The sequence below is a fragment of the Callithrix jacchus genome, chromosome 1 (genome assembly GCF_049354715.1).
Source record: "Callithrix jacchus isolate 240 chromosome 1, calJac240_pri, whole genome shotgun sequence".
Lineage (NCBI taxonomy): Eukaryota > Metazoa > Chordata > Mammalia > Primates > Cebidae > Callithrix > Callithrix jacchus.
Genome location: NC_133502.1, coordinates 201,957,207 through 201,984,143, shown reverse-complemented (window position 1 = coordinate 201,984,143; position 26,937 = coordinate 201,957,207). Strand labels below are relative to the sequence as shown.

The following is a 26,937-nucleotide window of genomic DNA, read 5'->3' as shown; positions in this document are numbered from 1 at the left end:
TTTTGTCTTCCGGTTTGTTGAAGCAGTATGTCAGACAACATTTGCCACAACAATGTCTGTCAAAGTGGCTTGCCATAAACACTCCAGCACCACATTCATCAGAAGGGCACTCTCAACCAAGGCGACTAATTTTGCCATTCTCATCCACCTTATAGTATTTCAGGACAGCCAGCTTAACCTTCTTTCTCTTGTGCTTATTCTTCTTGGAAGTGGTGTAAGACTTCTTCCTTTTCTTAGCACCACCACGAAGTCTCAACACAAGAGGAAGAGTAGACTCCTTTTGAATGTTGTAGTCAAAATACATCCATCTTCCAGTTGCTTGCCAGCAAAGATCAGTCTTTGCTGATCAGGAGGAATTCCTTATCCTGGATCATGGCCTTTACATTTTCTCTTATCCGAGGGTTCGACCTCGAGTGATGGTCTTCCCCCTAAGGGTTTTCACGAAAATCTGCATGTGGGTGGTGGCTCCACCGCAGATGGCAGATCGAAAAGCTGAAATACTTTTTTACTGTGTTTTGTAAAACATTTGAAAGCATGTGAGATTCCTGGTGCAGAGACTAAAAGCTAGCAATAGTCATTTAAATACTTGACTTTATGCTAAAAACATGAGGAAAATTGTTGGGTGTCTTGGGATTAGAATCACGGATAATTTGTATTTTTGCCCTATTTTCTACATGCTAATTTTTGCAATTAAAACATTTTTCATTTATTTATTTTTTGAGATGGATTCTCCTGTCGTCTAGGCTGTAGTGCAGTGGTGCAATCTCAGTTCACTGCCACCTCCACCTCCTGGGTTCAAGCAATTCTCCTGCTTCAACCACCCAGGCTAATTTTTGTATATATTTTTTTGGGGGGAGAGACGGGTTTCACCATGTTGGCCAGGTGTGTCTCCAACTCCTGACCTCAAGTGATCCACCTGCCTCAGCCTCCCTGTAATCCCTCAGCCATGAGCCACCACTCCTGGCCTCAATTAAAACATAATTTGAAAGGAGTTTTACTTTAGCGGACACCAAAGCCAATGTTTTAGGGACAACTTTTATCTGAAGTTAATGTGACCAAGTAGTTTTAAAATAATTTAGCGAGCTTCAAGGTTGTAATTAACAGTGTAACTTATATTTACTGTAAGTTTGGCCTAAGTACTTTTATATAATTATGTAAATTTGTATAAATTACATATTTAAGTCAATAAGCATTCTTTCTAGATAATTTGAGCTAATTTCCGGATGCTTTTTCCCTGTCATGTGCATTTACCATCCTCAGCTTTGGCAAATTTAGGAGGGATGAAAGGCAATTCCATTTGAGTTACAATGAAAATAATGTCTTGTCAGGAAAGTTTAGAAGATAATAGTATAGGCCGGGTGTGGTGGCTCACACCTGTAATCCAAGCACTTTGGAGGCCAAGGCGGGCGGATCATCTGAGGTTGGGAGTTCAAGACCAGCCTGACCAATATGGTGAAACCTCATCTTAAAAAATAAATACGTAGGCCGGGTGCGGTGGCTCACTCCTATAATCCCAGCACTTTGGGAGGCTGAGGCGGGTGGATCACCAGGTCAAGAGATCGAGACCATCCTGGTCAACAAGGTGAAACCCTGTCTCTACTAAAAATACAAAAAATAGCTGGGCATCGCTTGAACTCAGAAGGTGGAGGTTGCGGCGAGCCAAAATCGTGCCATTGCATTCCAGTCTGGGCAACAATAGCGAAACTACGTCTCAAAAAAGAAAATACTAAAAACCCAGAAATTATGAGAGCACCTGTGAGAGAGCTTAATGCCAGGCCATGACAAGCTCACTGCAACCATCACCTCCTGAATTCAAGTGATTCTCCTGCCTCGGCCTCCCAAGTAGCTGGGATTACAGGCATGCGACACCATGCCCAGCTAATTTTGTATTTTTAGTAGAGATGGGGTTTCTCCATGTTGGTCATGCTGGTCGAGAACTCCCAACCTCAGGTGATCCTCCTGCCTCGGATTACAGGCATACCACCATGCCCCACCAGTTTCTAGTATTTTTCTTTTTTTTTTTTCTTTTTTTGAGATGGAGTCTCTTTCTTGTCCAGGCTAGAGTGCAGTGGCGTAATCTCAGCTCACTGCAACCTCCACCTCCCAGGTTCAAGTGATTCTCCTGTCTCAAGCCTCCCAAGCAGCTAGGATTACAGGCATACACCACCTCACCTGGCTAATTTTGTATTTTTGGTAGAGAGTTTCTCCATGTTGGTCAGGCTGGTCTCAAACTCTCAACCTCAGGTGATCTGCCCACCTCAGCCTCCCAAAGTGTAGGGATTACAGGCGTAAACCACTGCGCTGGCCAGTTTCTAGCATTTTCATTTGCTTCTCTATTGTTCTTGGACTGCCAATTTCCCTGACTGACTGAACCTTTGAGACTCCTTATGCCAAACTTTGGGCCAACAATTGGACCTAAACCAAGATCTTACATGTATTTAGTAAAATTCTAGAATAATTTCTCTCTCAAAGAGCTTTCCCAAACGGACATTTGAAAATTGATAATTAGTTGCAGAAGGAGGCAGTTAGAATTACAAATTATCAACCTGGCACAGTGGCTCACACCTGTAATCCCAGCACTTTGGGAGGCTGAGGCGGGCGGATCACAAGGTCAGGAGAGCAAGACCATCCTGGCAATATAGTGAAAGCCCGTCTCTACAAAAAAATACAAAAAATTAGCTGGGTATGATGGTGTGAGCCTGTAATCCCAGCTACTAGGGAGGCTGAGGCAGGGGAATCACTTGAACACAGGAGGTGGAGATTGCAGTGAGCCGAGATTGCGCCACTGCCCTTCAGCCTGGCAACAGATCAAGACTGTCTCAAATAAAAATAAAAAAAATTAGCCAGGTGTAGTGGCAGGAGCCTGTGGTCCCAGCTACTTGAAAGGCGGAGGCTGGAGCAGTGAGCTATGATTGTGCCATTGCTCTCCATCCCCCCAACCAAATAACCAGAGCAGTGTTTGTTTTGAGTCTCGCCGTTGTTACCCAGACTGGAGTGCAACAGCACGATCTTGGCTCACCGCAACCTCCGCCTTCTGGGTTCAAGCAAGTCTCCTGCCTCAGCCTCCTGAGTAGCTGGGACTGCAGGTGCGCACCACCATGCCCAGCTAATTTTTGTATTTTTAGTAGAGATGGGGTTTCACCTTGTTGACCAGGATGGTCTCAATCTCTTGACCTGGTGATCCAACCGCCTCAGCCTCCCAAATTGCTGGATTATAGGCGTGAGCCACCGCGCCTGGCCCAGAGCAGTATTTTTAATGTTATCTTTAATTCCCTATGCAAGACTGAAAAGTAGGTATACTTGCTATCCCTTTCTGAAAAATGAGGAAAGGGAGAGCCAGATGGTGAAATGACTGGCTCAGGTTTCACACTAATTGGGCAGAACCAGGATTTAACATCTTCAAAGAACAGGCCTTCTCCACTACTCCAGGAAGTCTCCAAGACACTAAAGGGGATTAGATCTGTTTCCCCGCAGCTTTAGAAAAAAGTTTGGATTCCAAAAACAGCTTGATTTTTTAAATCATAAAACACCTGCTATATTATCACCTACAACGTGTCTCTGTATAGGCTTAAAAAAGCTCAGCACTTTTATGGAAGTTATATAAGGCTTTTTAACCCACCTTATTCTGTTTGAGCTTAATTGCCCCTTGAACAGGTCTTCCCAATTTCACAGGAAAGAAAACTAAGGATAAATAAAAAAGACTAGCTCTCCATAGCTTATAGGAAGTGACAGAGTTGAGAATGCAAACTCAGGCCTGATTTGCAAATGCTTCCCTCTGCCTCTTGCCTGCAAAAAACCAGTTTGTAAGAAACGCAGTTTATTCAGTAATGCAAACGAAAAGAAAAACGGTTTTCTGTTGCCAAGATTCACAAGAAGGGAGCTGAGATAGTGGTCACTCACTGCCCATCACCCTAGTTTCACAAATGAAGAAAGTTAAGTTTCATCAAAGCAGGCCTCTTGGAAGAAGCAAGCAAGCCTCGCTTTAACGAGGAAAATTGCGTTCTCCTTCACGCCCACGTATCTCTTCACACCAATCGCTGCGCAGTACCACAGGGCAAAAACTGGTGCTTGTGGTATTCCTGTACTTGGGACTTCATCCTCAGGACAGCAGTTACCGGCACTGCTCACATTATTTGCATTTCTGTGGCCCCTGTCAGCCTGAGTCGGCACAGCGTGGTAAGCGCTTGATATTCGCGGTCTCATTTCCCTAACTACACTCGCACTTCTCCTTTCCGTGCTGGTTAAGGACAGATTCAGATTACGGGAGGGAAAGAACATTTCAGTGTATTTGTCAGTCGCCTTTATCTCTATCAAAACCAATCGTGATAACTTTGCCCATTAATGAAGCAACCAGTACTCTCACGTAAGCCTCACAGATTAATAGAGAAGCCATTTTAGAAGGAAGATCGAAACTTAGGTAAATCAGCTTTGCCCAAGATCATGCCACCCGCAAAACAGCTGAGGTTCGAACCCCTACCGGGAAGGCTCGGAAGACCCCAATCTCCTACATCAAATTCCCTCTGCCGAAGCCCGACGGTTCCCTGCCAATGCGAACCCTGCAAACACAGCGGTGGTCGCGCCACAGGCCGCGGTAGCCGCCAGTCCAGGCCCATCTCGCCGCCGCCTCTCCGAGAGAGTGGCGTGCCGCCGGTCTCTGGTCCCAAGTGCCGCCAGCTCTGCCCCGCAGCGCGCGTGGGAACGTGGCGGCGGCTGCCTCCGGGCTGCCCACGGCGACCGCCTGCGCGCACGGGAATGGCTTTTCGTTGTCCCCGCCGCGGCCTCCTCTTCGCCGCCGCCGTCTCCTCGCCGCCAGGCCGGCGCAGGAGCAGGCGTCGGGGCAGCGCGCTGCGATTCTTCTTTTCCGCCCGGCACCGCAGCAGCCACCTCACATCCGGGCGCGCGGCGGGGAAGGCGGCGCCGGGACCCGGGTGCGTGGAGGGAGTTATTAAGGGGGAGGGAGGCCGAAGAGGAGGGGCGAAGGGCCGGGCTGCAGTTACGGCGGCTGAAGAGAGACAGCCCGAGCGGGTCGGGGTGGGGGCGCGAGAGCGAAGGCTGCGGGGAGCGGCGCTGGGACCGGCGCGGGCAGTGGGGTGGGGAGCGGCGGCCGACGGAAAGGGCCGCCGAGCGGCGGAGGCACCGCGTAAGGGCCGGAGGCAGCAGCGGCTGGATCCGGGGCACCGCGCGCCGGTGCTCACGGGTGTAGAAGGGGCGCGGGCGCACTGCTCCCGGGGTCGCGTGCGTGAGCGCGGGGAAGGGCGCGAGGCCCGCAGGGCGGCCGGCGGGTAGCGGGCGGGCGGGCTTGGGGGGACCGAGCCGCCCAGCCGGGGAGGACGGCGGTGGGCCTGCGCCAGCTCCAGCTTGAAGCGCCCGGGCCGGGGGATTCGGCCTCCCCGCTCCCTCCGGCCGGCCTCCCCTCAGTGAGTACCGTCCCCGCCCTTCCTCCCAAGGAGGCCTCTGGGCCCTGGCCTGCGTGAGGGGCTGGGGGTTGGGGTCGCGGCCCCGGGAAGCCGAGTTTTGGAGCTGAAGCCGGTGCTCGCCCTTTCCTTGCCATCGGCGCCCCTGACATGGCCACAGGTGCGGCTGGCCGGGCGATCGGCGCTCGGGCCGGGTCCCTAGTCCCTGATCCCGGGATAACAAGGGGCAGCTGGCGCCGTCCATTGGCAAGTGACAGGCACTTTACAACAGCCCGACTTCGCGGGTTCCCAGCCCAACCAGTTTGCTACCTGCTCCTGGTCCGGGAAATTTCCCCACCACTATCTTGAAAGATACCCCTGGGTGGCAGCGACTAATTTTGGTTTCTCTTTGTATTGAAGCTGCTTACAGGTTATACCTTGAGTTGGCCACCTTCTACTTTTTACCCTGTTGATGCTTAGAATACTAAGATAACTAAGTATCAACTATTCTATTTCCAAGTTCTAATTTATAGCATAATTTTGGGGTGAGGACTTGTTTTTAACACTAGTAGTTTTAAGAGATTAAAAATTTTCAAGTTCTTAAACAGTCAAGATTTCTGAAAACTTACTGTTCTGGGTGACAATTTTGTGCTGATTTATTTTCCAGGTGCAGAGCATTGTAGACCAAGGAGCCATGGATAGGAGAAGTGTGGGTGAAACAGAAAATGGAGATGCTTTCCTTGACCTGAAGAAGCTGCCTGCCTCCAAATGCCCCCATCGCTATACAAAAGTACGCTTTGTTACTAATGAAATAGTTTCTTTATAGGTGGGGAAGTTAGTAACATTGTATACCTATCTCATTTCTGTTTTCTAAAGTAGACTAAATGTTAACTAAATTTAGTAGAGCAGTACTTTAAACATTTTTCTGCAAGTGTAGATACCAAGAGTTTAAGCTGCAGTTTACTTCCAGAGGCTTTTAGGTGAAGGGAATGTAGGCTCAGATTTTACATAAAATTTGCAGATGAGTATGCTTTGGCATGTAAGTTCTGTAACAGCTATGTAATTGGTATGTTATTGATTTAGATACTGTACTATGAGAATTAAAGCTCTGGGACACATCACAAAATTAGTATCCTCTGTATTGATGTTTCCTTGAGAGGCAAACTTCCCATAGGAATGCTCTTGAATGTGTTTCGAAAGGGTAACTGGATTTTTCAATTCTGTGTGTGTGTTTTTTTTTTTTTTTTACTTTCTATTACAAATTGTATATGGACTCAGAAAAGTAAGGCTTCAGTCATATTTCCCCTAGCTAAAAACTGGAGATGCTTAAACTGCTTGTCCAGGTAACTGCTTTTGGGAGAGGGAGGAGATCTTTATTTGTTTATTTATTTTGAGATGGAGTCTTGCTGTGTCGCCCAGGCTGGAGTGCAGTGGTGTGATCTCGGCCCACTGCAACCTCTGCCGCCCAGGTTCAAGCGATTCTCCTGCCTCACCCTCCTGAGTAGCTGGGATTACAGGAGCGTGCCACCATGCCTGACTAATTTTTGCATTTTTTTGTAGAGACAGGGTTTCACCATGTTGGTCAGGCTGGTCTTGAGCTTTTGACCTTGTGATCCACCTGCCTTCGCCTCCCAAAGTGCTGGGATTACAGGCATGAGCTACCATGCCCAGCTGGAAGTCATATTTATTAAAGATCTTGCTTTAATACATGTCTTGTTGGCTACAGAATATTTCTGAACAGGTTGACAGGTTGACTTGAATTTTAAATTCATCTCTGGGTCCCTGAAATGGGCTGGATCACATAAAATTGCTAAAATGTTAAAGCAGTTGGGACCATTGATGACAACAAGGGTTATATCCTAGTTGGGTCCACATCTATATATTTCTTTAGTAATTTTTTTTGTTTTGTTTTGTACACAACAGGGTCTCACTTTGTCACCCAGACTTGTGTGCAGTGTTGCAATCATGGCTCACTGCAGCCTGGACCTGGGCTCAAGTGATCTCCCATCTCAGTCTCCTGAGTAGCTGGGACCACAGCACCACTACGCTCGGCCAAAATTTGTATTTTTTATAGACATGGGGTTTCGCCAAGTTGCCCAGGCAAACTCCTGGGCTCAAGCAATCTGCCCACCTTGCCCTCCCAAAGTGTTGGGATTACAGGGTGAGCCACTGTGCCTGGCCTCAGTCATGGACTCTACCATGGCTTATTGTCCCTAGCTTCCTGAAATACTGACTGGTTAATGCTTTAAAGCCAGGCCTTGTTTATGTACTGGTGCACTACTCTTACCTACTTGATGAAGTATCAAAGGCTGTGGGATTAATACTCATTTTCAGCACTTAAGAAAACTGAACCACTGTAAGGGGAGAAATGTTTTCAGGTGTAAAGGGTTCTTGGTTGATTGCTGTCTTAGGACGATCTGTTTTGGCATGAGAGCATGTGAGTTGATAGAAAACGTTTTCCTGCATTCAGTTTGGTCTTCCCAAATGTATTTTCTCTCAAACCTGAGAGTGAGTAATGTTTCACAACTTAAATTCATTTCCTAAAATGTTGACAGGTGAATTCTCAATGGAGAAAAGCTATCAAATGAAGGGAAATTAAAATTTTCCAGTATTTTTTTTTTTTGAGCCGGAGTCCGGCCCTGTCACCCAGGAGGGAGTGCAGTAGCGCAATCTTGGCTCACTGCAACCTGTGTTTCCCAGGTTCAACCTATTCTCCGGCCTCAGCCTCCTGAGTAGCTGGGACTACAGGCGCACACTGTCACATCCAGCTAATTTTTTTTTTTTTTTTTTGTATTTTTAGTAGAGACAGGGTTTCACTGTCTTGCTCAGGCGATCCCTGTGGCCTCGCAAAGTGCTGGGATTACATGCATGAGTCACCGTGCCTGGCCCCTTCTAGTACTTTTTGATTCTAACCAGTCTACTTGTAGAGTCCAGGCAGAGGCTTTTGAATCATTTTCACACACTGATCAGAGGTTAACATGTATATTTCATCTTCGTTCATATTTCTGCTTTTATGCTTAAGTCATTTTTAGGAAGATACTTTTCTTTTTTTGTTGAGATGGAGATTCACAGTCTCCGGCACTGGAGTGCAGTGGCGTGATCTTGGCTCATTGCAACCTCTGCCTCCCAGGTTCACGTGATTCCCCTGCCTCAGCCTCCCAAGTAGCTGACATTACAGGCACCCGCCACCACATCCAGCTAATTTTTTGTATTTTTAGTGGAGACAGGGTTTCACTATGTTGGCCAGGCTGGTCTCGAACTCCTGACCTCGTGATCCGCCCACCTCGGCCTCCCAGAGTGCTGGGATGGATTGTAGGTGTGAGCCACCTCACCTGGCCAGATATTTCTCTTTCTTAGGGTAGGGCTTAAGTTTGTTTGCAGTAAAGATAAAGAACCTCAGTATTGTCCATTTTTGGCAGTCTAGCCTCAGAATTCTGTCATATTTAAATGTGCCTTATTTATTTATTTTTTGAGACTGAGTTTCACTGTTGTTACCCGGACAGGAATGCAATGGCGCGATCTCAGCTCACCACAACCTCCGCCTTCTGGGTTCAAGCAATTCTCCTGCCTCAGCCTCCCGAGTAGCTGGGACTATAGGCGCACACCACCATGCCCAGCTAATTTTGTATTTTTAGTAGAGATGGGGTTTCACGTTGTTGACCAGGATGGTCTCGATCTCTTGACCTCATGATCCACCTGCCTTGGCCTCCCAAAGTGCTGGGATTATAGGCGTGAGCTGCCGTGCCCAGCCTAAATGTGCCTTAAAGAACTGGTTAGAAACGTTTTTTAGCTTAATGGTAGTGGAGCTTAGTTTTAAATCTTCTACCAAATTACTTGGAAAAAGGTTTACTTTCTACTCTAAGAGGATTTAGTTAATGACAATTTTAGGATGGTGTTTAGGCAGTGTTAGGGGATAGTGCTTTCATGTTTTTCAACACTCTAGTAATTTTTTGTGGGACTTAAGGATAACGAAGTCTTTTTCCCTTTAAAGAAAGCTTGAAATGATTATGTGTTCCTAGCACTATAATAAATATTATGTTAGTTCTGCAACTGGAATAACATTCAGACCATCCTGCTTCCTTGTCTGCATACTGAGATCAAACTACTGGAATAAATAGAGTTTAATGATGTTTCTGCCATTTCAAGTTCATGGGCTAGAAGTCTGGAAGCAGTAGAGGGAAACTGTTCTCACTAGTGATTTTTTTTCTTTTAATGGGTTGTGTATTCTGTGGAAACTTGTAGCTGTGTATGTTTATTTATGGGGTGAAAAAACACATAGGCCAGATAAGAGGGCTCCTTAACCTTTGACCCTTCTTAGTGTTCAGTTGCTTTCTGGGATGATGTTAATAGTTTGTTGTTCAGAATTTGAAGAGTTTTTGTTCTTCCCCCATGAGAAGAAGTGTAGATGTTTTGCTTTTCAGGGTAATATACCAGAGTTTCCTTTTGTGATAAGAAATCCTTTAGTTGAGCTTGGCTTCTCAAATGTTAATATGCCTGGGGGATCCCCTCTAGGCCTTGGGAAAGTGAATTCTGAGTGATAAGTAGGGGTAATCCTGAATATTCTGCCTTTTTTTTTTTTTTTGAGTTGAAGTCTTGCTCTTGTTGCCCAGGCTAGAGCACAATGGCATGATCTTGGCTCACTGCAACCTCAGCCACCTCCTGGGTTCAAGCGATTATTCTGCCTCAGCCTCTCGAGTAGCTGGGATTACAAGCGCCCACCACACACCTGGTTAATTTTTGTATTTTTAATACAGACAGGGTTTCACCATGTTGGCCAGGCTGGTCTCAAACTCCTGACCTCAAGCGATCCACCCACCTCAGCCTCCCACGGTACCAGGATTACAGGTGTGAGCCACCATGCCTGGCAGATTCTGCTTTTTCTCTCCCAGGTGGTGCACATGCTGCTGGTCCGCTGACTATACTTTGAGTATCAAGGCTTTGGTCTTCCTTAGAGAACTTAATAAGTGGTGTTGGTGGTGTCAAGTAACTTAGATGCATAGTTACTCTTTAGGGTTCAGATCTTGTTCCTTGTGCTTCCAAGAGTATCTTAGAACTCAAGTTAGTCACGTTGGGTGCTTTCAGGCCTATTCCTAAACCTCAGTGTGGGATGGTTATAAGTGGGTTTATCATATGCACCTGAGCCCCTAAGTTATAAATGCTGGTCTGTTTTCTAGGCCAGGTTCTTAAGACCAAAAGCTATGTTTTTGTAATGTAAGTATGCATTTTTAAAGTTATTGGATCATGAAGGACTTTTATAAGTTATAGAATGGGATCTCATCTGAAAGTTGTGGTTTAAAAGTGGTTTAAACAGTGGTTCTCAAAGTGTGGTCCCTGAACTAGCATTAGCATCATCTGGTAACTTGTTAGAATTACAGATCTCAGGCCTCTTCTCAGTGGTATTAAAGGAGAAACATGGTGAGTAGAGGTTAACCATCTGCATTTGACAAGCTCTTCAGGGGATTCTGACTCTGGTTCAAGTTTGAAAACCAATGGCTTAAGAAATGGTCAACTTCTGGCTGGTGTGGTGGCTCACACTTGCAATCCTAACAGTTTAGGAGACTGAGGTGGGAGGATTGCTTGAACCCAGGAGTTCAAGACCAGCCTGGACAGGATGACAAGACCCTGTCTGTACAAAAAAAAAAAAAAAATGTAAAAATTAGCTGGGAATTGTGGCATATGCCTGTAGTCTCAGCTACTCAGAGGCCCTGGACAGGGGACTAAGGTGAGAGAATCGTTTGAGGCTGCAGTGACCCGTCATTGTGGCACTGCCCTACAGCCTAGGCAACAAAGAGAGACCCTGTCTCAAAAGAAAACAAAAATCCTCTCCTGGCAGTGGTGCTCATTTAACTTTTTCTTCATCACAGGCCCTTGTTGACCAGTTTTTGAAGAATATATAGTATCTGCTGTTCTGTTAGTGATGCCATCTTCTGTTTGAAATACATAATAGAAATGTTTTAGGCCATCCCACTATTGAGATCCATGTTTTTTCTTCAAGTGAATAATTGTTTTTTTTCCTAGACAGAGTCTCACTCTGTCGCCCAGGCTGGAGTACAGTGTTGCAATCTTGACTCGCTGCAACCTCTGCCTCCCAGGTTCAAGCAATTCTCCTTTCTCAGCCTCCTGAGTAGCTGGGATTAAGGCACATGCCACGATATCCAGCTAATTTTTGTATTTTTAGTAGAAATGGGGCTTTACCATGTTGGCAAAATTGGTCTCAAACTCCTGACCTCAAGTGATCTGCTCGCCTCCGCCTGCCTAAGTGCTAGGATTATAGGTGTGAGCCACATAGACCAATCTCAGAGAGGATACATACGTTATACTGTTCTTCCTTTGTTCCTGTATTCTGCCACTAATTCCTTATTAAATGACTGTCACCTGCCAGTTGGACAAGGAATAAAAGCAGAGACACTCCAAACATTCAACTTGATACTGACAAGTGCTAAACATGCGTGTTAAAGGTAAAAGTGGGTTTTTGAATTATCTTAGTTTAAGTTCATTTGGAATTTTTTTTTTTTTTTTTTGAGACAGGCTCTTACTGTGTTATCCAGGCTGGAGTGTAGTGGTACACTTATCTCACTGCAGCCTCGAACTCCTGCCTTTAAGTGCTTCTTCTGCCTCATCCTCCTGAGTAGCTAGGACTACAGGTGTGTGCTACCACACATGACTAAATTTTTCATTTCTTCGTAGAGATAGGATCTCATTATGTTGCCCAGGCTGTTCTCCAACTCCTGACTTCAAGCAATCTTCCTGCCTCAGCCTCCTAAAGTGCTGGGATTACAGCTGCAAGCTACTGCATCGGGGCCTGTGTGGACTCTTCATAACCTTGACTAGTTACAAAGTGGCATTTTGTAATCATTAGTGTCTCTAGGGATCTTTAAGGAAGACCACCCTAACTTGTGGCTGGTAGGCGAATTGGTCATAGCAGTCAGTACATCTGTATTTGTCTTTCCTTTAAAACCATCAGGAAAATAGACAAGCAGTTGAAGTGACTGACTGGAGTAATCCTGGCCTTCTTGGATATAATCAGACTTGAAGCCAACCCCCAGAGAAAACAGTAACTGTGATTTAAATCCTAGGTTAAAATAGAAATCAGGTGGTCAATTTTTCCTGTACAAAAATCTTGTTTGATAACTATAAATGTGTCTTTCATAAACTGAGTAGTAACTAACAGGTGGCATTTTTGTGATAAATTGAGCTATATACGTCTTAAGGTAATACAGAAATAAGGATACCTCTTTATGTTGGAGAAGGTAGAATTACGGTATCAAAAATCATTGGAAGGACAAGGTGGGAGGACAAATTGAGCTCAGGAGTTCATGACCAGACTGGCAACATGAGACCCCATCTCTTAAATAAATAGCCAGGGATGGTGGTGTGCACCAGTGGTCCCAGATACTGAAGAGGCTAAGGTGGGAGGATCACTTGAGCTTGGGAAGTTGAGGTTGCAGTGAGCTATGATTGCACCATTGCATTCCAGCCTGGACAAAAGAGTGAGACTCTGTCTCAAAGGAAAAAAAAAATCATGATTCAATCTTAATGTGTCAACTGTCCAGAAAACCTAGCTCACTGGAAGTTCTTAAAGTGGGCTGACTAGGGACTGGCTGGTAGGACCATAGAGAACAGCTTCCAACTACTCTTTCCTACACATTCCTTTGTTGTTGAGACACAGTCTTGCTTTGTTGCCCCGGACAGAATGCAGTAGCGTGATCTCGGCTCTGCAACCTGTACCTCCTGGGTTCAAGCAATTCTCCTGTCTCAGTCTTCCGAGTAGTTGGGATGATAGGCATGTACCACCACGCCCAGCTAATTATTTTTAGTAGAGACAGGGTTTCGCCTTGTTGGCCAGGCTGGTCTCAAACTCCTGACCTCAAGTGATCTGCCCTCCTTGGTGTATCCCAAAGTGCTGGGATTACACTCGTGAGCCACTGTGCCTCGCGCCTGCCTGTTCCTTTTTTGTTTGTTTTTTTGTTTTGAGACAGAGTTTCGCTCTTGTTACTCTGTCTGGAGTGCAATGGCACGATCTCGGCTCACCGCAACCTCCGCCTCCTGGGTTCAGGCAATTCTCCTGCCTCAGCCTCCCGAGTAGCTGGGATTACAGGCATGCGCCACCATGCCCAGCTAATTTTTTTGTATTTTTAGTAGAGACGGGGTTTCACCATGTTGACCAGGATGGTCTCGATCTCTTGACCTCGTCATCCACCTGCCTCCACCTCCCAAAGTGCTGGGATTACAGGCTTGAGCCACCGTGCCTGGCCTTGTTTTTGTTTTTTTTTTTTGAGACAGAGTCTCACTCTGTCACCCAGGCTGGAGTGCAATGGCGTGTTCTCAGCTCACTGCAACCTCTGCCTCCCGGGTTCAAGGTGTTCCTCTGCCTCAGCCTCCTGAGTAGCTGGGAAAACAGACATGTGCCACCACACCCAACTGATTTTTGTATTTTTAGGAGAGACAGGGTTTCATCATATTGGCCAGGCTGGTCTTGAATTCCTGACCTCATGATCTGCCTGCCTCAGCCTCCCAAAATGGTGAGATTACAGGCGTGAGCTACCATGCCCAGCCTTTTTTGAGAGAGTTTAACTCTTGTTGCCCAGGCTGTAATGCAATGATGCGATCTCAGCTCACTGTAACCTCTGCCTCCCAAGTTCAAGCAGTTCTTCTGCCTCAGACTCCCTAGTAGCTGAGATTACAGACATGTGCCACCATGCCTGGCTAACTTTTTATAAGTTTTTTTTCTTTAACTCTCTTTTTTGTCTTGATTGAGTTATGACTTTTTGTATTTTTAATAGAGAAAGGGTTTCACCATGTTGGTCAAGCTGGTCTCGGACTCCTGACCTCAGGTGATCTGACCGCCTTGGCCTCCCAAAGTGCTGGGACATGAACCACCACACCCAGCTGTCATATACATTCTCGTACTAGAAGAAAGTCTTTGCATCAAATCAGTGAACGTTAGATGCTTGGGTGAGTCCAGGTGCCACGTCCTGTGTATCAACTCTCTATGCTGTGATTTGAATCCTGACCTGCCAATAAGTATTCTAAATACTTTTAGCCATTAACTTCACCAGTGGTGGACGATGGACTGTATCCCAAATGCCTCTGTGTTGTTCCCTATTGCCCTGGATACCCGCTATGGATTTTATTGCCCTGTTTTGACCTATTTTTACAACTTTCTAATCTTTATCAGAATAATTATGCCTCTAGAATGAAGCATCAGGTCAGTTCAGTGACCATGTGAGAGCCTGATGAGCCAGGCCCAATACTAGCAGGCTCATGGAAGGGACTGGGAAAGGTCAAAGATGGACCCAACCTAATCACTGTTCTTGGGATATTTGCCTTTTTTAGGAAGAGCCAGGCAAACATAGGTAGAGTACTGGGTCACTTCTAGAGTGCTTTGACTATTAACAGTGAAATAAGCTATTTGTTAAAAAAAATTCACCTTAATTATAAAACATTGAGCTTTTTATTCTTGTGAATTAACGTCAGCTCACAAAGGCAAGGAATATTTCGCTTTTAATACCCCTTCCATAAATATGACTTACATGAAATTCTGCATAATGTCAGAATGAACATCAGAATGCATGGTTGCTTCTGCATAGGATTCCTGCAGAAATAAATGGGTGAGGATTTTAACCATTGTTCTTTTAAGCTTTTATTGAGATTCATTTGCTTTCTACTTTAATGCTGATCACCAAAAGTGGCTATTCATACTGTAATTCCCCAGTAGGTTGTTTTGGGAGAGTTGCCACGTTTTCTTTAAGGAAGTCTGCTGCAACTAAGAATATGTTTATACTTCCTGGGTGTGTGGCTCTTGGGCAATTAGCCGCTTGTTCTTGCCTAGTCAGGTTTTAGTAACTGGTGCAAAAAGTGAGGTCTCAGGGGCCGGGCACAGTGGCTCACACCTGTAATCCCAGCACTTTGAGAGGCGGAGATGGGCAGATCACCTGAAGTCAGGAGTTCAAGACCAGCCTGACCAACACGGTGAAACCCTGTCTCTACTAAAAATACAAAATTAGCTGGGCATGGTGACACATGCCTATAATACTAGCTACTTGGGAGCCTGAGGCAGGAGAATCACTTGAACCCTGGAGGGGGAGATGATGGTGAGCCAAGATCACGCCATTGCCCTGCAGCCTGGACAACAAGAGCGAAACTCCATCTCAAAAAAACTAAAGTGAGGTTTCATTTATTAACTCTTGTATTCTCTAGATGATCTTAATGAATTTATTCATGATCAGTAATTTTCTATAGGTTTTTAAGACTCTCCAGGTTAGGCACAGTGGTCACACATGTATACCCAGCACTTTGGGAGGCTGAGATAGAATGATCACTTGAGCCCAGGAGTTCAAAACCAGCTTGGGCAACACAGGAAGACCTCATCTCTACAAAAATTTTTAAACATTAGCTGGGTGCAGTGGCATGCTCCTGTAGTTTCAGCTCCTTGGGAGGCTGAGACAAGAAAGATAGCTTGAGTCCAGGAGTTTGAGGCTACAGTGAACTATGATCGTGCCACTGCACTCCAGCCTAGGTGAGAGTGTGACCCTGTCTCAAAAAAAAAAAAAAAAAAAAAAAAAATCTCAAAGGATATATTTTAATACTCTCCAAAAGGGTAATATCACATCATTTCTTGAAATACTCATAAGAAGGAAGCACTACTAGTTACAGTGGGCCCTTCCCAAATATTCTTCTTTAGCCATAGTTGAACATTTTCTTTGACAATATCCCAAAGGGCTATTCTGCGAATAATGTTAAGGGCTTTTGATGAGATGGCAACTTTAAGAACATTTCCCTTGGCCAGGCACAGTGGCTTACGCCTGTAATCCTAACACTTGGGAAGTCAAGGCAAGTGGATTAACTGAGCTTGGGAGTTCAAGACTAGCCTGGCCAACACCGTGAAACCCCATCTCTACTAAAATACAAAGAAAAAAATTAGCTGGGCATGGCGGCATGCACCTGTAATCCCAGCTACTCTACAGGCTGAGGCAGGAGAATTGCTTTAACCCTGGAGGTGGAGGTTGCAGTGAGCCGAGATCGTACCATTGCACTCCAGCCTGGGTGACAGAGTGAGACTGTCTCCAAAAAAAAGAAAATAAACACTTCTTTTGAGAGACTGGAAGAGCTGTGGGGACAGGGACGAGATCATCTGCCTGTGTGGGGCACTGAACCTGGCACACAGGATATGTTATATGGACAGTTATAAAGAGAGCAAACTGTATGTATGTATTTATTTTTGAGACGGAGTCTTGCTCTATCCCCCAGGCTGGAGTGCAGTATCGGCTCTCAACTCACTACAACCTCCATCTCCGGGTTCAAGTGATTCTCCTGCCTCAGCTGGGACTACAGATACATGCCACCATGCCCAGCTAATTTTTTGTATTTTTACTAGAGATGGGCTTTCACCATGTTAGCCAGGATGGTTAGATCTCCTGATCTCATGATCTGCCTGCCTCGGCCTACCAGAGTGCTGGGATTACAGGCATGGGTCACTGCACGTGGCCAATTTTTTTTATTTTTAGTAGAGACAGGCTTTTGCTGTATTGGCTCTGCTGGTCTCAAACTCCTGACCTCAAATAATATACTACCCAGCCTCTTTTCTTTTCTTTCTTTTTTTTTTTTGAGACCAGACTTTGTTACCCAGACTGGAGTGCCGTGGTGCAATTATAGCTCATTGAAGCCTGGATCTTCTGGCCTCAAATGATCCTCTCACCTCAGCTTACCAAGTAGCCTTAACAAGAGGCATACTACCATGCCCTGCTTGCTTGCTTTTTTTTTTTTTTTTTTTTTTTTTTTTTTTTTTTTTGTGGGAGACAGGGTCTCGCTCTTTTGCCCAGGCTGGAGTGCAGTGGTGCAGTCTTGGCTCACTGCAACCTCTGCCTCCCGGGTTCAAGCAATTCTTGTACCTTAGCCTCCCAAGTAGCTGGGACTTACAGGTGTGCACCCCAACACCCGGCTAATTTTTTATTTGAGACAGAATCTTACTCTCTTGCCCAGGCTGGAGTGCAGTGGTGTGATCTCAGCTCACTACAACCTCCGCCTCCCAGGCTAAGGTGATTCTCCTGCCTCAGCCTTCCAAGTAGCTGAGATTACAGGCATGCCAGGCTGTAAACTCCTGACTTTAAATGATCCACCTGCCTTGGCCTCCCAAAGCGCCATAATTACAAATGTGAGCCACCGTGCCTGGCCCACATTTCTTATCTTTAATATCCTTTTTCTGTTCCAGGATTCTATCCAGGTACCATATTACATTTAGTTGTCATCTCTCTTTAAGGTCCTATTTTCCTTTTTTTTTGAGACAGAGTCTTGCTCTGTTGCCAGGCACCAGGCTGGAGTGCAGTGGCGCAATCTCGGCTCTGTACAACCTCTGCCTCCCAGGTTCAAGCAATTCTCCTGCCTCAGCCTCCCGAGTAGCTGGGACTACAAGTACACACCACCACGCCCAGCTAATTTTTGTAGTTTTTAGTAGAGACGGGATTTCACCATGTTGGCCAGGATGGTCTCAACCTCTTGACCTCGTGATCTGCCTGCCTCGGCCTCTTAAAGAAGTGCTGGGGTTACAGGTGTGAGCCACAGTGCCCGGCCGCCTATTTTCCTTTTCTTAAGACTGTTGACCAGGCTCAGTGGCTCACGCCTGTAATCCAGCACTTTGGGAGGCTGAGGTGGGCAGATCATTTGAGGTCGGGAGTTTGAGAATAGACTGCCCAACATGGAGATACTAAAAATAATACAAAATTAGCCGGTCGTGGTGGGCGCACACCTGTAAACCCAGCTACTCAGGAGACTGAAGCTGGAGAATCACTTGAACCCAGGAGGCAGAGGTTGCAGTGAGCCGTGATAACGTCCTTACACTCCAGCCTGGGCAACAAGAGGGAAACTCCATCTCAAGGAAAAAAAAAAGACTGTTACTTCTCATTTTTTGATTCCCCACCAATAGGACCAAAATTAGGTTTTTCTAGATGTTTTGTGGTTGCGTTAAGGTGTTAACCTTTCCCAGGTGACTCCTAAATAAATAGGTAAAATTATTACAGAGTTCAGCAAACAGCTGCAGTAGTAATAGAGAACACCTATCACTTGGGATCCCTATTACCTTTGGAATTAAAAGTCTCAAACAAAACATCAGTCAGAAACTTTTGTACATTGAGAGTTTGCACATTTAAGTGTGAAAGATTTTCCTTGATTTAATAGTATGTTAGGGTTCTTACCTTGGTATCTGAATGGGGTAGTAAGGGAATATGTGATTTTGGTGTTTTTTTTTTGTTATTTGAGATAGAGTCTCACTCTGTCACCCAGGCTGGAGTACAGTGGCGCAGTCTTGCCTCACTGCAACCTCAACCTCCCGGGTTCAAGTGATTCTCTTGCCTCAGCTTCCCGAGTACCTGAGATTACATGCGTCTGCCACCATGCCTGGCTAACTTTTTTTAATTTTTATTTTTAGTAGAGATGGGGTTTCACTGTGTTGGCCAGTCTGGTCTCAAACTCCTGACCTCATGATCTGCCCACCTCAGCTTCCCAAAGTGCTGAAATTATAGGCATGAGCCATCGTACCCAGCGTGATAATTTTTAGTTGCTTTTAGGGGTAAAAAATTGCTTTGCAATGGTTTTTCCTGTAGCATTATATATGAGTACTTCCTATATTGCAAGGTCCTTCCTGTTTCTACTAGAAAAATTTTAAGCCCTCTTGTCCTTAGGATTTCTGTGCTATAGTAATATCTGATATCTTCATAACTTACTATTGCTCCATCCTCCCTGCACCCCTCCCCCTAGCCCCAAAGTTGTGCTAACCCCACATGATTTGACACCATGTTTGCCCTGCATATTTCCCTGGACTCTCCCATGGTTTGTTGTTGTTGTTGTTTCTTTGAGACAGAGTCTCACTCTGTCACACCCAGGATGGAGTACAGTGGTGCAGTCACTACAGCCTCAACCTCAAGTGACCATCCCACGTCAGCCTCCTGAGTAGCGGGGACCACACTCGATGAATTTTTACATTGTTTTGTAGAGACAGGGTCTCCTTATATTGCCCAGAGTGGTCTTGAACTCCTGGACTCAAGCAATCCTCCCGCTTTAGCCTCCCAAAGTTCTAGTACAGCTGTGAGCCATTGCACCCGACTGACTCCCATCTTACTGGTGATTTATAGATTGTATGTCAGTACTTTGACAATTTTTTTCAGAGTTTTGAGCAGCCTCTAGATATTTTCTTATATTTGGAATTCTGTTTATCTCAAGTGTTCTGAATTTTTCTTGGTGTTTCTATCCAGTTATAAGACAGCAAATTCATAAATAAATCCTTAGTAAATGCAAATGCCTGATTGATACCCTGGTCTTAAAACTAAAATATCATCTAGTCCTAAGGCATTTTGTTGTCCTGAGGAAAACATTTAGACACTTCAGTTTTCTGTAAACACTGAGAGAATTCATAGTATGCTATGCCCAGTGATTCTTGTGGGCTGAGTAAGCAAATCTGTCCCTCCATCCTCACCCCAAGGAATCAGTGATCTGAGAAGCAGTGTCTATTCTCGTACTGCAAGGCCTGGGATGGGACTGTTGCCAAAGTCATGGCGTAGTGGTATGTGCTTTTTGCAAGGCAGTTGCTGCATTTTACTGGTACTGAAAGTTTCAGAATTGCATTTTTTTTTACTTTATTATGAAAATATTTCAAAGTATACCAAAAGGAGGGCAATAGTTTATGTGTATATGGGTAGAGAGAGAGAGAGAGAGAGAGAGAGAGAGAGAGTGTGTGTGTGTGTGTGTGTGTGTGTGTGTATAAGCGCATATATTTCCTAGCTCTGTTGAAAGGGCCTTCAAGTTGGCCGGGCGCAGTGACTCACGCCTGTAATCCCAGCACTTTGGGAAGCTGAGGCATGCAGATCATGAGGTCAGGAGATCAAGACCATCCTGGCTAACACGGGGAAACCCCATCTCTACTAAAACAATACAAAAAATTAGCCAGGTGTGGTGGCATGCACCTGTAGTCCCAGCTACTAGGGAGGCTCAGGCAGGAGAATAGCTTGAACCCAGGAAGCAGAGGTTGCAGTGAGCTGAGATCGTACCATTGCATTCCAGCCTGGGTGACAGAGTGAGTCTCCATCTCAAAAAAAAAAAAAAAAAAAAAAGTTGGGGGTGGCCTTCAAGCAAATAAGGATACCTAGTTCCCAGACTTTGGTGTTTTATGCCATTTCCCATCTTAAACTAGGATTTCTCAGAAATAGCTGATTGCAAGGATGAGACAGGATGCATACAAGATAAGCCAGAATGTACAGCAATCTTAAAAAAAAAAAAATCAGGGCGTGTTGAAAAAGACACATGGGCAGGTTTGAAGAGGCACCCACTGGCAGAATCTGGGACAATTTGAGCACCAAATAATTAAGGATATTAATGAGTTTATAGACCAACAGACAACAGGAAAAACAGGAGTCTGTGAGTCCATACCAATAATAAATAGGTATATAAACAGGGAAAAAGAGGATTTTACAGTGTGATACCAAATACTGGCTGGTAAATAGGGTGAGAAGGCTAGAGTGAGAAAATGAAGAGTGGTTTTATCATAATCATTAATGGATGCTAACTTTCAGGGAAAACTGAAGACCAAGATATTTGGATGATTTTAAAGTGTCTCCCCACAGATTGCATGCTAAATGCAATTGGGAAAGCAGTAACTAAATAGTAGAGAAACTAGAGACTAGAGAACACCTTGACCAAATGATCAAAATTAGCATCAGAGATAAAAGACAGATGAACACCATGGGCATCTAGAGGTGATGGTCTGAGAAGGACATGCCACCTCTTCAGTTAGTATTCTGCTCCATGGATGCTTAGTTTCAGTCTAACCACGAGAAAACATGGGACCAACCCAAAATGAATAATGTCTTTTTACAAAAGGGGACAGTTTTCTCTGGAAATGTCAATATCTTAATAGACAAAAGTTGTAGAAGTGTTCTAGATTAAAGAAGACCAAAGAGTTACGACAACCAAATATCTGATTCTAGATTGGATCTTGTGTTGGAGGGGGAAGATCAATATAAAGGTCATTATTGGGTCAATTGACAAAACTGGAATTGAGAGGGTAGATTAGATAAAAGCATTATTGATAACTAGTTATTTTTAAAAAAAAAAAAAAAAGGCCGTTCTTCTCAACCTGGGTCTGCAGAAGTAAGTCCTTATGACCTGAGGCATCCATCGTAAGTGAGGGATTAGCTTCTCTCATATACATTGGTAATGATACCAGCTAAGTACATCCTTGAGAAAATGGGAAAAGAGTCACTCACATCGTTTTCTGTAGGGCCAAATTCTCTCATGGAGCTGGATAACAGGCTGTAAAAGAATATCTTCATTCTTAAGAACTAGCCACTGAAGTATTTAGAAGTAAGGGATCATGACTTATGCAGTTTACTCTCGAGTAAGTTAAAAAAGAAAAAAAGAGCTCACTCATATGTGGAAGTCAAAAAACTTGGCTTCATGGAGGTAGAGAATAGAATGATAGATACCAGAGTCTGGGAAAGGTGTGTAGGTAGGATGGTAGGATAAAAAGGTTGGTTACATGAGTACAAATGTGAAGTTGAAGAAGGAATAAGTTCTAATGTTTGATAGCAGAGTAGGGTGGCTATGGTTAACAAGTGTATATTTCAAAATAGCTAGAAGAGAGGACTTTAAATGTTTTCAACACATGGATAAATACTGAGGTAATGGATACCTAGATATCCTGACTTGATCATTTCACAGTTTATATATGTAACAAAATACCACATGACATGTACTCCATAAATAAATACAAATATTTGTATCAATTTTTAAAAATTCTGCAAAAGAGTAAAAATAGGGAGAAATGTTAATAGGCAAATCCGGGTACATAGTTGATGAATTTTTATGTGTGCTTTTTTTTTTTCTTTTTTTAGTGTTGCAACATTACATTTTTTATGAAACTATCTTCTGCTGGGCTTGGTGGCTCATGCCTATAATCCCAGCACTTTGGGAGGCAGAGGAGAGCAGATCACCTGAGGTCAGGAGTTCGAGACCAGCTGGCAAACATAATGAAACCTTGTATCTACTGAAAATACAAAAATTAGTTGAGTGTGGTGGCAGGCACCTGTAATCCTAGCTACTTGGGAGGCTGAGGCAAAAGACTGGCTTGAACCCAGGAGGAGGAGGTTGCTGTGGGCTGAGATCATACCACTGCATTCCATCCTAAGCCACAGAGTAAGCCACTGTCTCAAAAAAAAAAAAATTATCCCCTTGTAAATGGTCATCTAATGCATTTAAAATTGGTAAGATTAGGCAGAGGTTTTACCAAAGACTGAAGTTTCCATGCTTTAATGAGCATTCAATGTTACGAAGGTAACAGTGTTACTCATAATATAGCAATTATGACAGCATGTGTTGTTGTTGTTTTTGTTTGTTTGTTTTTAAGACAGAGTCTCACTTTGTTGCCAGGCACCAGGCTGGAATGCAGTGGCACAATCTCGGCTCATGGCAACCTCCGCCTCCTGGGTTCAAGCAGTTCTCCCGCCTCAGCCCCCCAAGTAGCTGGGATTATAGGCACGTGCCACCCCACCCAGCTAATTTTTGTATTTTTAGTAGAGATGGGCTTTCACCATGTTGGCCAGGATGGTCTCGATCTCTTGACCTCGTGATCTGCCCACCTCGGCCTCCCAAAGTGCTGGGATTACAGGTTTGAGCCAGAGAATGTGTTTTTTGCAAGAAACTGATCACTTTATTTTGTTATTCTGCTTGAATTTATAAGGACCTTGATCTTACTCCAGTCTTTCTGAAATAAGGCAAGATATAAATAGGAATTGTATGAAGTGTTTAAGGTAGACACTTAGAATCATTCAGAACAGAAATAAGTTGAAAGTGTGTGGCTAAGAAATGTAATTCAAGATTACCATTTGATTTCTCTTTTTAGGAAGAACTCTTGGATATAAAAGAACTCCCCCATTCCAAACAGAGGCCTTCATGCCTTTCTGAAAAATATGACAGGTATGTGTCATTCTAGTCATTAACAACTTCTAGTCAATAACTCTTTGTTATTCCAAACTCTTAAATTAAGAGTTGTATTGTTTTGAAGTTTTCTGGTAGAATTATGAGTGGGGGAGAGATTTCAACAAGTAATAAGATGGGCTTCAACTACCAAGGAATGGAACTAAAACAAGGAAATGACCCAGAGTCACATAGAAAGCAGGTTAAAGACTTGAACCCAGGAGTCCTTACCAAAGTCTTGTTTCTCTACCAGTGTTTTTTTTGCACTGTACTTAGAGGGTACCTGCCTTAGGTATGTTTGCTCAGGAGAGCTGTTAGTTCTGTCTTTGCATTCCCACCAACAAAACTATTCAGCTATTCAGATGAGCTTTATTGCATCCTAGTTTCCCTCGGAAGAAGGAGGCTGTGGTTTGGGGATACTATAGCTAATAATGGTCTGAAAATCTCCTAAAATAATCCTATATTGGACTATTTATGGTCACTTCAGTCATTTCTTAAATATCAAGGTAGATGGTTCATATTAGCCTACATTTTTAAACATATAAAGCATCATATTAATGTTCAATTTCTTGGTTAAATAAGACGGACTTTTTTTTTTTTTTTTTTTTTTTGAGAAAGGATCTCTTGCTCAGGCTGGAGTGCAGTGACAAAATCATAGTTCACTACATCCTCTAACTCCTGGGCTCAAGCAAACCGCCTGCTTTGGCCTTCTGAGTAGTTGGGACTGTAGGGACATACCACCACAAGGTTCCCATGATGTTTTTATTTTTTGTAGAGAAGGGTCTTACTATTTTGCTCGAGCTGGTGTCAAACTCCCGGGATTAAGCAGTCTTCAGGCATGAGCCACCACACCTGACCTAGGACAGACTATTTAAAATTTTTACATAGACTGTTGGGAAGGCCTGTTAAACCTTGATGCTTTTGGGTGCGGTGACTCACACCTGTAATCCCAGCACTTTGGGAGTCCAGGGCAGGCAGATCATGAGGTCAGGGGTCTGAGACCAACCTGGTAACATGGTAAAACCCCATCTCTAGTAAATATAAAAATTAGCTGGGTGTGGTGGCATGTGCCTATAGTCCCAGCTACTCAGGAGGCTAAGGCAGGAGACTCACTTGAACCCGGGAGGAGGAAGTTGCAGTGCGCCTAGACTGTGCCTTTGCACTCTAGCCTGTGTGACAGAGCAAGACTCCATCAAAAAGAAAAAAAAACAACCTTGCTGCCTCACCACATTCCCTGATGAAGGTGATATTTGAATAATGGCTATTCCAATTAGAATTTTTCATAAGTCTCAGTTAAGCTGGGTTTTTATTATTATTATTATTAAAGCGATAAAGATGCTGGGCGCAGTGGCTAAGCCTGTAATCCCAGCACTTTGGGAGGCTGAGGTGAGTGGATCACAAGATCAGAAGTTTGAGACCATCCTGGCCAACATGGTGAAACCCATCTCTACTAAAATACAAAAAATTAGCCGGGCATGGTGGTGTGCGCCTGTAGTCCCAGCTACTCAACCCGGGAGGCAGGAGAATCACTTGAATCCAGGAGGCAGAGGTTGCAGTGAGCCAAGATCATGCCACTGCACTCCAGCATGGCAACAGAACAAGACTCTGTCTCAAGAAAAAAAAAGCTATGAAGACTTTTTGTGCCTCAAGTTGAATTTTATTATTAATACTCTATTTCTTCTTGTCATAAAAATAGTTAGCATGGGCTGGGTGTGGTGTCTTATGCCTGTAATCCCAGTGCTTTGGGAGGTCAAGGCTGGAGGATTGCTTGAGGCCAGGAGTTCAAGACCAGCCTGAGCAACATAGCAAGACCTGTCTCTACAGAATATATTTTTAAAAATTAGCCAGGCATGGTGACACGTGCCTGTAGTCCTGGCTACTCAGGAGGCTAAGGTGGGAGGATCACTTGAGCCCAGAAATTTTAGCTGCATTGAGCTATGATCATGCCACTGCACCCTAGCCTGGGTGATGGAAATCTGAGACTCTGTGTAAAAAAAATAAAGTTTTCATGGGCAGACATACAGCTTTTACTTCTGAAGCTGAGGTATTGTGCCTAGTGATGAAAATAACAGAGGAGAGAGCTTCTCATTTTGTTTCACCTCTCTGAGAGCTAAAATTTGTTGGGCTCTTAAACCCTCCAGGTTATCCTTGCCACTATCCTAAAAGATAGGTAATATATCTTTCATTGTGAGGAGTTTGAGACTGAAAAGTTAACTCGCCTATTCAAGAAATGTTCATTGTTACCTGCTATGTGATAAATACTGTGCCAGCATGCATCAAATATTTCCTGGCTTCATGGAGCATTGGTCAACGGAAGGATACAATACTGGTAAAAATTTGTCCTTGCAAACATCACAGGCTGCAAAGGACAAGTGTGGAGTATAACATGGCCTGATCTAATCTGGGGGTTGGGAAGTCTTTTCTGCAGAAGATGCAGCTCAGTAACTTGTCCAGGATGTTCCCAATAGTGGTGGCAGAGCTAGAATTCCAGCCCATATTTTTGGGCTCAAGGGTTTCTGCTCTGCACGCTGTACTACCTGCCACTGCATCATTACATAGAGAATAACAAAATAAAACCTAAACACATTTTAGGTCATAAAGCTGTCTACTCTGCTTATAGAAAAACAGACTGTGCATAGAAATTCTGGAAAAATGCACATCAGTTGATCCAGGTGCTACTTCTGGTGAGAGAGTTAAGGGATTTTTTTTTTCCTGCTTTGTATTAATCTTTAGTAAACAACAGTTAATATTTATGGAGCATCTTCTTTGTGAAGTGCAGGGGTAGTTATTGTAATCCATGTGTACTCCAAGGTATATGATCTGAATGTTTCAATTATGTACAGACCATTAGTTTTCAAGTGAGTATTGGTGTTAGGTGATCAACAAAGTTACTGAATCAATAGTTGTTTTTGTTGTCATATTAAAACAGGTAACCATTCTGCAGGCAGTCATGAAGCTTTATATGAGAAATGGATTTCTGGCTGGGCATGGTGGCTCACATCTGTAATCTCAACACTTTGGGAAGCCAAGGCAGGCAGATTACTTGAGGTCAGGTGTTCAAGACCAGCCTGGCCAACATGATGAAATCCTGTCTCTACTAAAAATAGAAACATTAACAAGATGTGGTGGTGGGCATTTGTAATCCCAGCTACTGGGGAGGCTGAGGCAGAAGAATCACTTGAACCTGGGAGGTGGAAGTTGAAGTCAGCCTAGATCATGCCATTGCACTCCAGCCTGGGCAACAGAGCAAGACCTTGTCTGTCTGTCTCTGTCTGTCTGTCTGTCTGTCTGTCTCTCTCTCTCAGAGACACACACAATGGGTTTCCATAACTTATTACTTGAGGAGATTTAGAAATTAAACTGCCTCTATAGTTTATGGGCACAAGTGCTAACAGTTGTACTTTTTGACCTGTAGTGATGGTGTCTGGGACCCTGAGAAGTGGCATGCCTCTCTCTACCCGGCTTCAGGGCGGAGCTCACCAGTGGAAAGTCTGAAGAAAGAGTTGGATACAGACCGGCCTTCCCTGGTGCGCAGGATAGTAGGTGAGCACATAGTCACTCAGAAGTGGGCTTAGTGATTTTC

At 44.3% G+C, this 26,937-nt stretch overlaps 1 protein-coding gene across 17 annotated transcripts in view; it reads left to right on the top strand.

Annotated features, from left to right (window-relative positions):
• The first annotated feature begins 4,882 nt into the window (after positions 1-4,882).
• The window catches only part of EIF4ENIF1 (eukaryotic translation initiation factor 4E nuclear import factor 1), a 74,708-nt gene continuing 52,653 nt past the window's right edge, over positions 4,883-26,937 (top strand). For 6 of the 17 annotated variants that reach the window (XM_078338860.1, XM_078338857.1, XM_078338851.1 and 3 more), the window contains exons 1-4: positions 5,024-5,140; positions 6,061-6,183; positions 23,281-23,354; positions 26,770-26,897. In XM_078338860.1, the coding sequence (XP_078194986.1) occupies positions 6,088-6,183; positions 23,281-23,354; positions 26,770-26,897 (298 nt within the window). In that variant the 5' untranslated portion in view covers positions 5,024-5,140; positions 6,061-6,087. Of the gene's footprint in view, positions 4,929-5,023; positions 5,141-5,257; positions 5,418-5,480; positions 5,575-6,060; positions 6,184-23,280; positions 23,355-26,769; positions 26,898-26,937 lie in introns of those variants that run through there. The other 11 variants (XM_054240351.2, XM_078338854.1, XM_054240345.2 and 8 more) reach the window with 4 other exon arrangements.